General features: G+C 42.4%; 1 protein-coding gene across 7 annotated transcripts in view; it reads left to right on the forward strand.

Moving 5' to 3' along the window:
* PALM2-AKAP2 (PALM2-AKAP2 fusion) overlaps positions 1–17254 on the forward strand; it is a 264850-nt gene that overhangs the window by 230855 nt on the left and 16741 nt on the right. For 6 of the 7 annotated variants that reach the window (XM_029965383.1, XM_029965378.1, XM_029965379.1 and 3 more), the window contains one exon: positions 10608–12990. In XM_029965383.1, coding sequence (XP_029821243.1) covers positions 10608–12990 — 2383 coding nt within the window. Of the gene's footprint in view, positions 1–8265; positions 8388–10607; positions 12991–17254 lie in introns of those variants that run through there. The other variant, XM_029965381.1, reaches the window with a different exon arrangement.

Below are 17254 nucleotides of genomic sequence, written 5' to 3' on the forward strand. Positions count from 1 at the left end.
TGAAAACTGAGTTGTGTCTTGTGTGATGTGCTAGTAAACAATACTCTTTTGAGAAGCCATTTTTGTCTCTTCCCCCTCTCCTCTAAAGCAATTTGATCTGGAATGTGTCAAACTTCTGTTTGTACAGAAATGTGAGGTGCTGCTTGCAGTTTAATGCTGAGCCTTTTTATGATTGTTTAAAATACCTCCAAGCAAACATTTCCTATCAGATAGCAAATTGTCTGAGAAATACAACCCTTAATGTAACAGTGTAATTGGCTTTAATGATCTTGCCAACATTAAATGAATTAACCACTATTTATTTAATTTTCCTGTAATTAGGTAAAAAAGAACCTATAACTGAGGAAATGAGAAATCTGAAGGACTTTTCAAGCAGACCAGTTTGAGTGGTAATAGCCAGTTCAGTTAACACCATTTTCCTCCATCATTATCTTAATTCTCCACTTGCTGAAAGAGCAAGTGATGAATGCCTTAATCAAATAATAGCCTAATGTAGTCCAGATGTGCTGTAGGTCATTTAATCAGTGACTTTTCAGCAGGAATAATGAGTTTTTGCTTGGAAGAGGAGAGGGGAGCAGGGGCAGAGGGACAGGAAGTAGTAGGTGCTGAAAGGAGATGTCTTACTCCCAGGAATTTCTCAACTGCCTTTTTCCCAAATAAGGAATTAGGAAAAAAATCCTATCCAAGTCTCCCTTTCAATGAAACACTCTCCTGCAGGAGATAGTGAGATGACTGTAATGCTTAGTTTGTGTTATGCGCAAAGCTTAGATGAAGCTGCTAACTGTTCACAACACCACACTCACGTGGTAGGTCACATTTATAGCCTAGGGACAGCAGTGGTATGTGGAGAATTTAGCAACATCCTCCTTCTTACAGACTATACGAATTTGGCCTCTTACTAGCAAAACTGTTCTATAGACCCTGTAGTCATTTCAACTTTTTTTTTCTTTTTAACTTTTCTGTTAAGTATTATTTACTTGTGGGACATTTGTTGAAGTGGTTTGGCAAAGTCCCCTGATCATCCTGGCTACATTGGATTCATTGTTTAATGATAGCAAGTTTCATTTTGCAGGTGTGTATCTTTGGATGGGTATTTTTCTACATGTGCCATTCAGAAAATTAAATTACATGCAAGCCCTTAGAAGAAGAACCTTGTGAATTGCAGTGCATTAGAGTTACAAGGTTTTGGCTCTTGTGTAAAATCTCCAGCTTGTACCCCAAGCATTGTTTAATTCGTGGTGTGTTTCTGGAAAAAGGGACTAGAGTGAAAGCATTTTTATGTGGTAGTTCCTTGATGAACTCTGGGCATGGTGACACACTGGAGAGCATGACTCAGGGGAGGTGGTGTGCCAGGCTCTTGCTGGAAGCAGCTTCTCTTCCCCACTTGTGTGCATAAATCAGCTGTTGGCAGAGACTTCAGTTACATCCTTTGATCACCATCATATTTTCCCCCTCTTCACTTATATAAATCAAGTGATTTTTGAGCTAAGACTAGGGTAGATATCGTTTCTTCATGTCCCTTCAGGTTTCTTTTTATAATGTTCCAGTGATCTGCTTTTGCCTGAGTCTGGAGGTAACAGCCTAAAATACATTTTGGGTAAAGCTAATTATAAACAGGGACCTTTTTAAGCCACTACATGCACTCTCTTAGTAGAGAGTTTTAGGGGTCTCTAACTTTAAAATAACTCCATTTACTTGAAAAACTGAAGAAAGCAATCCATAGTGCCAGCTGACTGGTTGAGCCCTCAGACTCTAACTCTCCCAAGGCCTGCAGTGAGTAAACACTGTCCTGCTCTTTGTGCTCCTGGCAGAGCAGGGTACTATTGAGTGAGACACACTGCACTGTGCATGGTTACGTAGGCATACCTTCATTTAAGGAGATTTTGTTGTGATGGGTCTTAATCTAATGGATGAGAGCAGCTGTAACAAGTCCTCTTGATAAAGACAAAACATCAATAATAATTCTTAACCTTCTTTAGCTGTCAAAGAAACAGATGTTTAGCCTTACATTTCTGAGCACAGTTTGCTCCTTTAGCCCAGCATAGCCTCTGTGGCAGCACTCCAGACTGTCAAACTCCAGTAGATATTGAGCAGCCATGCCTTTCAGAAGTGCAGCAAATATTTATTAAGCTTTAGGAAATAGTTAAAAGCAGTATGATTTCCATCAGTTGGTGTTTGTGCAGCAAAGAAGTGAAATAAAAAAAGAGAAAAATTATCTTAGTCTTTATTTGCAAAAGTTTGTAGGGGGTTGCTTCTGTTAAAGCATTTCAGTTCCTTCTATATTGCCCTTGAAAGTAAGGGGTGAAAGAGCTCCAGCATAGAGATCATCTATCTTTGTTCAGAAAATGCTGTTTAGGCTGCCATTTATGACAGGTTTACAGAATTGTATGAGCCAGTGAAAGAATCTGTATCGTCAGAAGACTTTAGTAATACTAATATATCTCAGAAAGCCTATTTGTGTATTTATGGCAGGTTTATCTCAGTTCCTCACATCTATTAAAACAGTTTTCCTAGCAACCATAAGATCTGCTCTGAGAGCAAATGAACTGCCTGGCCTTTTGTCTCAGTTTACTGCCTTCCTCCTGCCCCTGCCTAACCCAAATTCCTTCCTCCGGAGGTCCCTTTCTCATGCACCAAAATGATTAACATGCTTTTATTTTTCTCTAGATCTCTCATTTACATAGGAGGGTTGTAGATCCATTCTTTAGATGGAACAAGAACCCCCTTGCACCTAATGAAAAGACTAAGGAATTCTGGAAATCCCCTTGCCTCATTTTTTTTTTCTGTGCAAGTGACCATAAAGGTCACTCTTTCCTTGTGCTGACATTATCTAGATGGGTTAGAGAGTATTAAGAGCAAGGCTTAGTTTACCGTCCTTTCCCCTCCCCACTGGGATTAGATCGTGCTTTATCAGAGCAATTGTTCCATCCTCGACATGTGCTGTGCAGATTTCAGCTGCAGCATTTTGTGAAACTGATTTTTTTATGCATACATTCAAAAGTCGTGTTCTGCTCAGCTCAGTATCTGTATTGGGCAGTCTGTTTAAGCTGAACATTTTCTTGTCCTTATTCAGTTGGGATTTCTCCTCATTCACTTAATATCAAACCAGAGGCTGAGTGTCAGTGCTACTAACAACAGAGCCCTTAGCTCAGATGCACTATCAGCAGCTAAGGGGAGCCTGTCCAAGTGGACTCTGCAAGTGCAACAGTTCATGGCACAGGACCTCACCTATGACCTTCAGCTGTGAAGAAGAAATTATCCGTCTATTCCTTAAGGATTGTATCATGCATTGTATTCCCTGCCAGGCTGTGGGATAATTTTCTGCTTGTGTGTAAATGTGGTAGTTGGATCCAGTGCTCTTTATTTCTCCAGCAAACCATTGCATTTCCTTAGGTAGCATTGGAGGCTGCTTCGGTGGATCATATTTATACCATTTTAAGTGACTTGGCACCACAACCTTTCTAAATCAAGTATCCCAGCTGTTGGAAGTATTCAATCTTGTTTCAGCAAAGGCAGATTTTAGAGACAAGTCACAGAAAAATAAGCCTTAGGAAAAATGCGTAACGAAGTTAAAAAGTACTAACCATCTGTGGTGGGGTGGTTGATTAACACATAAACATGGTTTGTATTGACCTTGAGTCTAGTGGTGTCCCTCTGCAGCATTGGTTTGTTTCCCATCCCTGCACATAGGGCGTACTGTGCTCCTCATTCTGTCCTACAGAATAGAGTGAAGCAATATGAAAAATACTTGGTGTTGCATTTTTCTTTTGAGGTAGAAATCATTTTGGAACTGAAAGGGCCATCACAAGTGGGATTTGAACTGATGAGAGTGATGATAAAAACACATTCTTCTGGATGAACAGCATTCTTATGCATGCATTTACTGCTCTAATTCAGTTGTGCTTTCAAGCTGACCTACATTACAGTGTAGAGAACAAGAGAATGGCCTTTTGAATGCAGGTTCTGGTACCTGAAATCATCACTGATTTACTGATTTCTTGGGTGCTTTGAAGCTCCTGGTTCTCCCTATGTGTGGCTAATAGAAAATGGGGTGTGGGTAGGAGTGTAGACTGGAAGTACCAAAAGGTGCTGCACTTTCTGAAGGAAAGTTTAATCACAGCTTCCTGTAATTTCAAATTTGCGTCTTGATTACTGTAGAATGGAACAGCACTTTCATAGCAAAACTAACCAGCCCCACACAGAGTAGTATCCAAATCTACACCGCTTGAATATATATTGCTTTCCTTTCTACCAGCTATGTAACCATATCACAACTCTGATAAATTCTGCAATGTTTTTTCTTTATCAGAAGTGATATTTCTTTTTATTCAGAAGTTAGCAGCCTTTTGTCCCTAAATACTGATTTCTGTATAAGTAACTTTGGCCATACAGGTGCTTCATGCAGTTCTTTGCAGGAATCAAAATATTTAATAAAAAGTAGTTAGCCTTTTATTGTTGCATTTTTACAACAGCTGCACAAGCATTAAAGAAGGAAGATACTTGTTTTTCTTGCTCCTATAGCAATTGGTGGAATCCAGTCATTTGGGTTGCAAATTCTTCGCAGAGAGACCAGATCTGTATTTACAGGAAGCAAAGGAAAAAACTGGCATACAGGATCAGGTGTTTTCCTTCCTGTAGAAAACTGCTTCTCATTTGCATACCTTGAAGTTAGTGGGAAGTAGTAAGGTTTATTCCAAATTTGGATCCTGACTTACCCAGGAAAAACTTAAGCTATTTCTCATTGAGGGCACAGAAAATACTGGAGCTTAGAGACATGTTTGGAAAAATACAGTATCAATTGATTATGGGCTCATCATTAAAACATCCTACCATATAGTATATGTTTATCATTAAAGTATTAATAGTTTTATCCATCTTTAATTTATTACAGCAGCAAAAGAAGACTGGAGTTTGATTTGATAAAAGAGCTTTAAAGTGTATCACATGGGGAAGCTGAAGCCTGTGGCTCAGATGCAATGAAAAAGCTTTTCATATGTTTCCTGAACAAATACAATCACAACTTCTTCTCTAAAACAGATGAGAAAACGAAATAGGAAGACCACTTAGAAAACTGTCCAAGTAACCACATCTCTTATTACTGTCTGTGTTCCAAAAGAGCCCTTCACTGCTTCTTAGGGGGAAGTAGTATGAAACTGCATTGATTTTTAGAATGTACCCTTGTGATTTCTGAAGAGCTTAGGAGACAAGCCAGCATTCCATAAAAAAAAGATTGTACTGTCTGGGTACCTCAAAATAGTCACTGAAGAGCATAGAGAGCTGCTTATGGAGAATGTCATTGTGACACTCAACACTTACACATTTCAGTTACCAGGAATGGTTTTGGTCTGTGTATTGAAGACACTGTGTAATGCACAGTGTAATGCACTATTCCTCTGAGAGGAACAGGTTTTGCTTTTTGTGTGTAAATAGGATTATGACTGGAACTATTCAAGGTAGTGCCAGCATGTGCCTTAACATATCTTAAATTCAAAATTTGACTACAGGATTTGAGGATTTATTTTTCTCTGAAACTTGAATTTTATTTCATTAAGTGAAAACTTGTAATTTTTCCGGACAAAACTTTCCATAGTAGTTTTAAAACCCTTAGGTGTCAGTATAAAATATAGTGTGAAAAAAGGAGACCTTTTTTCATAGGAACAAGGCAACACTTTGAGTTTGTATTTGGGTTTGATTTTCTTTTAATGAAGATTAATGGTTTCTGTAGGGGATGTCAGTAGAAATCCCCTTTCTTTCCTTGAACTCTGCATCATCATCTATATCCCTGTTTTTGCCTCAATTCTGGGATCTTCTGAAGGTTTTTTTTAGCTATTGCTTTCTCTTAGCTCCCCTCAACAGAAAATTTCCAAAACACAAAGACTTTGGCCTGTGTCTTCAGACTGCTTTCTGCAAAGGCTTCCACTGGTGCATTCTTGTCCCTCCAGTGAGGAGGGAGGATTACCACATTTTTGGAGGTGAATGGGGTGGCAGCTGCCCCATGAGAGCCGGCCGTGGGAGGGATGAAGGAAGCGCACGAGCCGTTGTGAGACGGGAGCTGCCACAGTGGTTTGGGCTGCCTTTCCCATCTGGGATGGGGTGGGATGATGGCTCCTGTATGAGCACCTGTTGTGTGGCAGAGAAAATGAGCTGTGATGGATGGGTGCTACCACCTCATACAACTCTAGGCTTTTCTTGATGGTTATGAGCTGCAACACCATGTCTTACCATCCTTCTACAGAAAATGACTTCTCTAAAGCCATACTTACTGTCACAAGCAAGCATGGAGCAATATCTGTGTTGGCTAGGGGTTTTGTCCCTGGACCAGAGGGCTGTCTAGAAGCACAGAGGTGCAGTTGATTTTTGTATCTTTGTAGTGTTTGAGATTGGCTCCATCTGTTACACAGGTGGTGACTGGTGACCAATGGGTGAGATGAATGAAAGCAGCTGCTCTCTTGAAGGTTTGCCAGAGTCAGCCTCCTAACAAATCCATCATTTGGTTCCTTCTTATTTGCAGAGAGAGGCAGGCCAAGACAGTAGGTGGAGAGGGATAAGATGGTTGACATCATCAAGGACTTATGGATTAGCCGGTCAGCCGCATGCAAATGTGGTTTTAGTACTAAAACTGCTAGAGGTATGGTCGGCCCAAGAGTCAGATCCAAGAGCAGAGTGGATAGGGTTGAACAAAACACTGGTTCAGTGCCCAGGTAGTGGGAGGAGAAGCAGATGAAATACAGGACATCTTCAAAAGAAGATGAAAGCTGAAGAAATGGAAGGTTGACAATGCAAATGAAGCCAGGAGACCAACAATATCAAAAACTGTCCTGAAACTTGGCTGGAGTGATTGTAGGATCGTGCAATGAGGAAGCTGTGTTAGATTCTTAAACCATAAAACTTCTCAATCGTTTTCTCTTTTCCTCTCCGTCCTCACCACAGCCACTGTTGCTTCGGAAGAATGTTGATGTGGCTCAGGATTGCCTCCCCCTTGTTTCCGTAGGCATTTTGTGTTGCATCAAACAAAGGAAGGCACTGGCAGTAGGTTTGCTGGGTCTTGCTAGTAGCACACCCACATTTTTTTCCTTCTAAAAGAACTGATTTCCCAAACACTTACACTTTTGTAGATGAAGAATTCAGCCAAAGAGAAAATATGCTAATAATTTTCTAAGCTGCTAATAACTGTAGTTTAGTAAAGTGCAGCAGCATTGTAGAAGTGACTCTAATTACCCCGTTGCATCTTGACTTAAACAGAAATGAATGCACATTCAGAGTTTGTGTAAATGTAACAGCAACTTCTGGAAAATCTGGGTCTAGATGAGCAGTTTAAAGGAATCTCTGTGAATGCTGTATTGCTGACTACAGTTAGGATTGAATGCAGCCTATTTCCCATTCACAGGTCTTGTAATGGTGCAGGCTTTGAAAAGCCTCCTCCCTGTAGGCGGCAAATACAAAGCTGCTGGTGGGGGGTTTATCGCTGAGGAGCAAAAGCAGTCCCCTGCAAAGCTCGCCTGCTTCTGCCAAACAGCTGAGGCAGGGGGTCTGTGTGTGTCCCACCACCCTCCTCCTCCAAGCCTCCTCCCATGCACGGTGTCGGTGTCGTCATCCTGACGTGCCATTCTCCCACGCCCAGCCAGTTGTCCTGAGCAGGCTCTGTGGCCTGGGCTGTCTTGGAAAGTTTTTATTTTTGTCAGCTGCTTCCATCCTTAGTTATCTCAGTTCTGTTCTAAAAGTAATTAGAATCAGCAAATTGACTCTGCTCTTACAGGAGTGCTTGGAGCATACTCTCATTGCCATGACCTCACAAAGCTGTCCCCAGATTCTGCCAGAATGTGTTGAGGAAGAAAATTGTGTGAGTTCTTAATCGTATTTTTTCCTCTCCTAGCATTCCTCACTGGATTCTCTGCCATTCCAGGAGCCCTTCTTCATGCTCAGTTGCTAATTTCTAGCAAAGAAAGCCTCCTCCAATGAGTAGCAAATGTTTCCTCAGAGCTTTTACTGCATAATTGTCTGTTTTGCTACATAATTACATGTGCCACACTAATTGCAGAGACACATACTCTTTCAGAGTTACATGCCATCACAAATGCATGCCCTGATTAGACAGTTCCGTGCGTGTGCCTTATTTGTGAGCTATGGATTGCAGCTATGATGAGAGGATAGGCTCTTACTCGCTAAGAGATTTAAGTAGAGCACTATACCTGTGGTTCTGTCATCTAATTTGAATATCCAGGTGTGGTGTGATCTGCAGTGGTTCATACATTAAAGCAGTGACGGAAGTGGACATGCTTTAGTGAATGCAGTCTCTGGGACCACCAGGGATATATTCCCAGCTCCATGAGTGGAGGTACCAGAAGCACAGGAACAGGGGACCCTTTTACTCTGGTTTGGCTCTTCAGGTAGATGTGCTTCAGTGGCAGCAGTGCCACTGATTTTCTGTGTCCATTGATGATATATTCCTGTGGCTGCAGAGGACACAGTTACCTACCAATATCATTAGTGGCTTTGATCTGTTTAGTTAGAAGCAAATATTAGCAGGAGCATAATTGCGTACCCATGGTTTGTGTAACAGAGGACAGCCATCAGTCTTGCACTTTGCACATGCTGCTCCAGGAACCAACATACTCCTTATTGCACCCGCGAGTCAAGAAGGGAAGATTTAAACCCAGATATCAAACAGATATTGCAGTCTTAATCCTGTCACCTGAGTACCGGTTGTGTTGGTGGAGCCTTGCCAGCAGATCAAGTGCAATTCTTGCCCTTTCAGGTTAAAAGAAACCGTATCTATGATTTTTTTCATTCCTTCTGTGCCCACCTGAAAAAGTAAGGACTTTTTATATTTGTTCTGTATTTGTTTGCAGAACATCTGATTTCTTGAATATATCTTTAATAGGACTAAAGAAGAAAATGGCCACATTTAGATATTTAAATGACGAAAAATACAATATGCTTTAAGAAAAGTGCTGCTAGAGACCTTTGCTGGAGTATTTCTGAGTTCAACAGAAAGTGAAGAAGTGAAGCAAGCAGAACCAGTAAAGTTTGTCAAGTAAAATATGTAGACAAAAGCAGATTGATTGTTTTTAAAGATTTTTTCCAATGTTTAAGGACCATTAAGAAGAGACTTATCTAGTGGCTGAAGCAGTGTCTTTAAATGTGTACAACTACATAATTAGACAGAAAGATCTCCAGAGTGTTTTTAGAAAGAGCTCTTCCGGCTGACTGCCTGTAATTCTTTAAGGTGTGTCAAATGCATTTGACTGCCTATGTAAATCCAGCAGCAATGTGATTGTTCAGGTCACTGGTAAGTGCCACTGTGCTCCTTGTTGATCATCTTCTGCTGCAATGTGTATTAATAGCATCCTGGATAAGGGACAGCAGGGGGCGGGGGTGACTAGCAGACAATGGTGTCCTTGTTGGTGGCCACGGAGTTCACAGGGTTTGATCATTGCCATTTGCTTTCCAAGCCCATGCCTCACACATAGAAACACACATAGAAAGGGAAACAGAGACCTCAGATACCACATTTCTGTTTTAAAAAGTTAGTCAAAGTAAATAGATGTGTCAGTTTTGGTTTTCATGATGTAGGAAGTTAGCAAGAGTTAGCAAGTTCTTTTTGAAGAATGATGTTTAAAATTCCTTCTCTTTGGGTGTTTTCTTTTTTTTTTTCTTTTTGCAATATAGAATTATTGAGGAATTAATTGGTATGTTGCCAATGTAATTGGAAGTTCATTCAGATTTTACTCACAGAAGTTCATTAGGCTGCTTGACCAGTAAAATCTGCCTGTACCTGAACATAGTGTTTCTTTCAGTAACCTCCTTGTAAGCAGAGGCAACACATCAGGGAGAAATATGAATTCAGTGCATCTGCACTGCAGATCAAAGAAGTGGGAGGGAGGAGACCATGACTCTGGTCCCTGTCATGCTCCTTGTGGTGATCTTCATGCCATGGGAGTTGCAGATGCTTCCTGTCTCTCAGGTCCAATTGTGTGTGGGTTGCCATGTGGGCTGGAGAAAGACCCCATGTCTCTTCAACACCATGTAATTCTACCCTGTGTTTGATGACCAGGATTGAGCCACTGAAAAAATGAGCATTCCCTGCCACATCCTTTTTCCAAACTTGATATGAATCACTTTCCTGCACATAAGCATCTGTTTCTGCAAAGCAGGGGCAGTAATACTTTTCATCTGTAGAAGCATTATGAGATTTCCTTTAGGTGTGGAAAGCATTTTTAAAATACCAAGATCATAGGTCTTGTGTGCTGCATGTGCCAATCTTTGAAAAGTTTAAACTGCCAAGTCAGTATTAACTTAGAAATCCAGAGCTCAGTCCTAGTCACATATCAAGATGCAGGCATGAAAAAATGACAAAGTGAGGATGGTAAGCAGATGGGAGATCCTTAAATGAAAGTTTGTTGTTGTTTTAATACCTTTTCCAGTTTATGGTACGATAAATTCTGGTTTTTGTGTTAATAGTTTGCCTTGCTTTTTCACATTCTGAGGGAATGCCTTAATCTCAAGTTTAAGAAGTGCTAGGATTTGGTTTTCAGATCGTGTTTACCTCCCAAAAAATTGGGTGAGTTTTTTTAGGACTTCATCATAGTTTTGTTCTCTTATTTTAGAAATCTTCCAGAATCCCTGAGGATGACATCCGGTTGAGAAAAAACAGAGACCAAAACTGTGCCAATTTCTTGGAGCCAGCTACTGTGCTTGCTACAAAGGAAGAGAAAATGGAAATTGAAGTTCCAGTTTCTGAACACAAAAGCATCACCACAGTGGCTTCACCACATCCCGTAGACAATCCAACCCACTTTTTTTCCTCTGCTGCCAGCCGCAATGGACTTAAGGAAAGGCACGAATCTCTGGACAGTGAAGTTGCTAAGGAGATCAGATACCTAGATGAAGTGCTGGAAGCAAATTGCTGCGATTCTGCTGCAGATAGTACCTTTAATGGGACATCCTCCCCTGAACCAAGTGCAATCTCCATTATGGATGGCTCAGGAGCATCTGCTAATGTCAGTAAAGATTCAGGATCCAGTGAAAGGGAAGAAAATGTAGCTGACAAGCAGGCAGCCTTGGAAGTTGAGGCATGTGAAGCTAGCATAACAGATGAGAACCTGAAATCTAATGGCCATTCCTTGGGTGGACTGAAAGAAGACACTAGGGAGAGTCTGAAGGTGCCAGGAAGTCCCACTTCTTCAAACAGTTCTAGAAGATCCTCTAAGGATGGAGAAACAACTCTTACAACCCTTAAGAAAGAGGCAAAGTTTGAACTGCGAGCCTTCCATGAAGACAAAAAGCCCTCAAAGCTCTTTGAAGATGAGGAAGAAAAGGAAAAATACAGAGTCCGCAAAGTGAGACAATCGGAAGAAATGATGGAACTTGAAAAGGAAAGAAGGGAACTCATTAAGAGCCAGGCTGTCAAGAAGAACCCCAGCATTGCTGCCAAATGGTGGAACCCTCCTCAAGAGAAGCCCCTGGAGGATCAACTGGATGAAGATCATCTGGAATCTCACAAGAAGTACAAGGAGCGCAAGGAGAGACAGCAGCAGCAAGGTGCAACACCAGCATCCCCCAAACAGGTCAGCTGCTCCTTTGTAGCCCCAGAGTCAGTCAGTATCAAAAAAGAGGATATCGTTACTGAGCAAATTGACTTCTCAGCTGCCAGAAAGCAGTTCCAGCTGATGGAGCATTCAGGTCCATCTCAGGGTCAGGCCCCACCGAGGCGGTCAGGAACACCCAAGATGTTCTCCATCAAACCCTTCTACAAAAGCCTCAATTCTCCATATGTGGACAAGCCGATGTCCTCTGTGACAAGACCTGTTTCAGTCTGTGGGCAAACAGAAGGTAACAATGTCCCAGTTGTCAAAGCACAGAAAGTCTCCTGTACCTCAGAAGATGACAAAGGTACCCAGACTACTGTGGCTGACACAGCAAGAGAGCTACCATGCAGTGATAGCCCCAGAGCTGGACCAGCCTCAAAACTGTGGGCAGAGGATGGAGAATTCATGAGTGCAAGAGCGGTCTTCACAGTGGTGAAGGATGATGGACAAGGAATTCTAGACCACTTCCCAAAGTCAGGCAGCGCCTCTTCCCCTCCAGAGGAGCTTGACTCAGGTTTGGATGATTTGTCTGTTAGGTCTCAGGATACCACTGTCTTGGAGACCCTTTCTAATGACTTCAGCATGGATAACATAAGCGACAGTGGTGCCTCCAATGAGACCATGAGCGCCCTGCAGGAAAGTTCGCTGGCAGATTTCTCCCTGCCGCAGACCCCACAGGCCGACACTCCAGCAGAGAGTAGGAGTGAAGGCATCTCCAAGTCTTTCAGCGACCCAGGCTGTGAATCCCCCTCCTCTGCCTTGGCAGACTCCATGCTGATGGATGACCAGCTGGAGTACCAGGCTGGCCTTCTTGTTCAAAATGCCATCCAACAAGCCATAGCCGAGCAGGCGGATAAAGGAAACTGCGAGGAAGAAGAAATACCAGCAGAGAAAGAGATCTCAGTCCAAGAGCAGCCAGCCACCACTGGGCCAGCTCCAGCCTCCAAGGAGCATCAGAACCCAATGTTTGAGCCACCCCAGGTGTCTTCACCAGTTCAAGAAAAAAGGGACGCCATACCAAAGACTTCAAAAGAGGAAGACTCAGGACTCAGAGAAGGGAAGAATTTGCAGCAGTCACCCATGTACTCAGCCAGCCAGCCGTTCCTTGTGGAGGAAGGCAAACATGAAGTCAGCTATTTCAGCAAGTATTCAGAGGCAGCTGAGCTTAGGAGCACGGCCTCCATCTTGGCCACACAGGAGCCTGAAGTGACCGTAGGCCCTTTCAAGTTACGGTCAAGGAAACAGCGAACTTTGTCGATGATAGAAGAAGAGATCAGAGCTGCCCAGGAGCGAGAAGAGGAGCTGAAGAGGCAGCGGCAAGGTCTGCAAATGGCACCAGGCCCTGTTACAAAGAGTGTACCACCCATGCCCACCAGAACCGTGTCTTACAAAACTGCACCAGGTAAGTGCCCAAAGTGTTAGAGGGAAAGTGAAATGTGACTGAAGGGTCAGGTATGGTTTAGTTTTATGTCATTTTTGAATGAAAACATTGTTTTGCAGGGTGTAGGAGGGTCATGACTTCGTCTGCCAGGAAATTGCAGGCAGGAGGACTGCATAGGACAGCCTTGCAGTTCGTGAGCACACCTATGGAAGGCTCTGTTTTTTCACAAATGTAGTGCAGTATTAACTTAGAGATGCTGATAATTATTACTAAACACTGTGCTCTATTCATCCCCTGCCACACTGATTGTAGATGACATGTCTATCCCTATGCTGCTAAGACCACTCAGCGTAGTTTAAGATCATCTCAGGGAAGGACAGCAACAGTCTTTGCAGCTGTATGGCTATTTGAAAGACAAACATACAAGGCCTTTCTTAACAGGCTTTCTGTTCTCTTGCATGTCATTAAGGAAGTGCAAATGTAGTGGAGATTCACAGATTTTGGGGTTTTGAATCAGATTTCTTTTTCTGTGTATTTTGCTTTCTGTTTTCAGGTCTTTCTTGGCCTTAATGAACTTTGTTTTGTAGAATGATCTCCAGAGTCATGAGTTGCCATGTATTTCAGTTGGTGTCATTCACTACTGAATTAAACAGGCATCACAAACAAAGTGCCTAATAGAGTCAGAAGTCCTCCTCTGACTGATCAGTTTCTGAGTTCTTGTGGGGACATTCATTCCAGTTGAGCATATCTCTTTTCCCCTTCTCAAGAAATAAAATCAACACTCATGCCTTCTTAATATAATACAGAAAAAAAAAATATAAAAAAACACATACCAGGCTTCTTACTATGTAGTGATTTTTATAAGCATATACCTACATACGCTTTGCAAGTACTTAAGAGGTTTATTAACAGTGATCATTGTGAAGAAGTATTCATTTTACTCAGAGTATTTAGATTGTGTCCTTACTTCCACTGATGTAAACATGAGTGAGTGGTGGTCATTTTCTTTTGAAAGTCATGGCAAGCCTGAGTAAGATCTGGATTTACTTCATTTACCCATATGATTGGGAACTTGGAGTGTTATGGAACACATAAATAGCTAATACTTGGTTTTGTTTCTTCTGCAAAGGGGATGATTTTAATCTGTGGGTTTTGCCAAAAAATGTAGCAGATATCAATCCTTTCTTTGGAGTGCTATTGTTATTACTCCTACAGAACAGCATTTTTAATAGGAACCACTTCTAAACTGAGGTGTTCTGAGCAATATCTGACAAGATGTGAGATATAGGGCACCACAAACGTCAACCAGGAGGACTCATTGCGTAAAGGTGTGTTCGTGACCTCTCTCAAAAACAGCATCATCTGTAGCTGAAAGTGCTCAAAATGATATGATTGTGTTTTACTCACAGGTGGTGTTGGAAGTACTGCTGGCACTAATGCTTGTTTTAATGGAGCATCTGGGAAAAGAGTGTACTTCTGCTTTCTCTACACAACAAGGCATTTACTTTGTGTCTGTAAAAATGTTTGTCATGTTATGTTCTAGAGAAAATGATAAACTTCTGTTTATAATGAATCATTCCAGACAGTTTCCCTTAAAATGTCCAACTGCCACACGTTCAAGAAAGAAAATCGAATCTATTAGCCAATGACTCAAGCTACTGCATTTTGCAGCTGGTGACAAGGCAAAGAAGTAATTTCTAGGAAAAGATGAATATGTGGCAATGTTTAAGAATGTCATTGATCAAAAAAAACCACAAAGAGCATTGCCAAAGTCATTCTTAAATTTTCTGCTTTCAGTATTTTCTGAGCAGCAGATGTGTTCAGCATAGCTCTCAGCTGGAGTACGTCAGCTCAGCACCCTTAGTGTTGCAGGGTGTGTAACCTCATCTCATCTCATCCTTGCTGTCCCTTTAGCCAGCTGTACTGCAGTTAAAGCTTGCAGGCGTCCTTAAAAATAGGGAGGAGGAATACCATGCAATCCCTTGCAAGACTGCAGCCACTTTACTTTAATATTTACAGGATCTTTTAAATATTTGCAAAAACAGAGGCGAAATGTAATTCATCAGAGGCAAAAAAGTCTGGCTGTAAAGCTGAATTGCAGCCAGTTACGGAGGTGATTTACAGAGCAAAAAAAAAAAAACCCTGCTTCTGGTGGACACACTAAGGATTATGCTGTAGAATGTGTCTGGTACTGTGTAGTGGGTTGACCTTGGTCTGATGCCAGGTACCTGTTAAAGCCACTCTCTCCCTCTGCAACTGGACAGAGGAAAGAAAAAAAACAGCTAAGGATTCATGAGTTGAGATAACAGCTGGGAGAGGTCAGTCCTTGATGGACCTCTCCAGCATGAGTCCATCCCTCAGGCAGCAGCTCTTCCCAAACAGCTGTCCTGTGGGTCACTCCTCCATGGGGTGCAGTCCTTCATGAATGAGCTGACCTGATGTGGGTCCCCCACAGGGGCCACAAGTGCTACCCAGGAAAAACCTGCTCCAGTGTGGGCTTCCCTCTCCACGGGCCGCAGGTCTCCAGCAGGACCCTGCTCCGTCTTGGGGCTCCCATGGGGTCACAGCCTCCTTGGGATATCCACTTGCTCCAGCATGAGCTCCCCTATGGGCTGCAGGTGGGTCTCTGTACCCCGATGGTCCTCCATGGGCTGCAGGGGCACAGCTGCCCCACCATGGTCTGCACCACGGGCTGCAGGGCCTCAGCTCCGGTGCCTGGAGCACCTCCTGCCCCTCCTTCTGCACTGACCTTGGTGTCTGCATTGTCATTCCCATGTTCTCACTCCGCTCTTCCCAAGATGGAATTCTTTCTGCACCACAGCTTTTTGTTCTTAAATATGTTATCACAGAGGTGTTACTGTTACTCCTGATTGGCTCGGCCTTGGCCAGAGGTAGGAAGTCCGTCCTGGAGCGGCTGGCACTGGCCACAGGGGAAGCTTCTGGCAGCTTCTAACAGAAGCCACCCCTGTAACCACCCCCCCCACCAAAACCCAGCCACAGAAACCCACTACATACTGTAAAATGAATATCTAGTTTCACAAAGAAAAATAACAGTAACACTGCTACTACTACTACTAAGGAAGAAACAGAAGTACTTTCGTCAGCAAATTATCTTTCTGAAAGAAAGGATTGGCACTTTTAACATCAAGATGCCTCAGCAGGAAGGGATTAAGTGGTCCAGTCTAAATTTGAAAAATCTATTTCTAAACCTTTAAGTGGGGAAGTGTAAACTCACCAGAACTCTTTTGAGGAGGTATAATTAACTTAATTAGCAATGGCCTTACAATGAGGTTGGTTTTAGTTGGTGGTCTGGGCACAGTAGCTTTACTAGGACTCCAGGTGTTCCATGGTTATTTATTACTCCTGCTGCTCTTCAATGCTGTGGATATGGATACTTAGGTGGATAACAGAAACGCCAACCACAAAAAAGGACTGCAGTGAACTGCATTGTAATTTTACTGAAATGTGGGAGATTAACACCATTCATGTTGGTGTATGTATGAAGTAACTTGTAATTATTTTAGATAGCAAACAGGCTGGTTTTACTCACCATGACAATACAACTTTCCTACGGCTGACCGTAGCTACTCAATTGGTCTGCCAACCACCCAACACAGTCCAAAAGGTCTTTAAACCTCTGTAGTGCTAACAAGTGTCCTTCCAAGTTGTTTGGGGTGATTTGAAGCAACCTTTTAACCCACCTCAGTTCACTGGGTAAAGACACAGGGTAATTTCAGTGGAATGTGCACACAGGACAAGACTTGTCCAGAGTATTCTGGAAAGGTAAAGATGAAGAACCTATGCAAATTCTTTCACAAAATGTTGGATTTCCTGAGTGAGAAAACTCAAGAAAAACCAAGAAAGTGTCTGAGTATGGCTACATGGATAGTCTCCGTGGGTCCCAAAATATTTATGGAGCTCTATTTAAATTTGATAGTTTCCTGTATTGCTTTGCTGCAGCTTCTGCTGCACTTGGCATGGCACAAGCAGCTGCATAGCAAGCCAGTGGTTTCCTCCTACAGTGTATAGATGGTACAGCATCTCTCCTGGGCAGAGCAGTTGGGGCTGTCCGATAGTTTATTTGAGCAGGATGATGAAAGTGTGACACAAGAGGATTCAGCATAAGTTTGGTGATGTAATTCCCATGTTCCTTTTATTAGGAGTAACTTAGACTATGAAGAACTTGTATCTAACTTTCTGTAGTGCCTGGGTCTAGGTAATCCTGTTCGTCAGAGGAGATGTGAAAATCATTACATGAGAGGTCTTGGTTTGGTGAGGGCTTTTC

The sequence above is a fragment of the Manacus vitellinus genome, unplaced genomic scaffold (genome assembly GCF_001715985.3).
Source record: "Manacus vitellinus isolate BGI_N305 unplaced genomic scaffold, ASM171598v3 scaffold_9_pilon, whole genome shotgun sequence".
In the NCBI taxonomy this organism is placed as follows: Eukaryota; Metazoa; Chordata; class Aves; order Passeriformes; family Pipridae; genus Manacus; species Manacus vitellinus.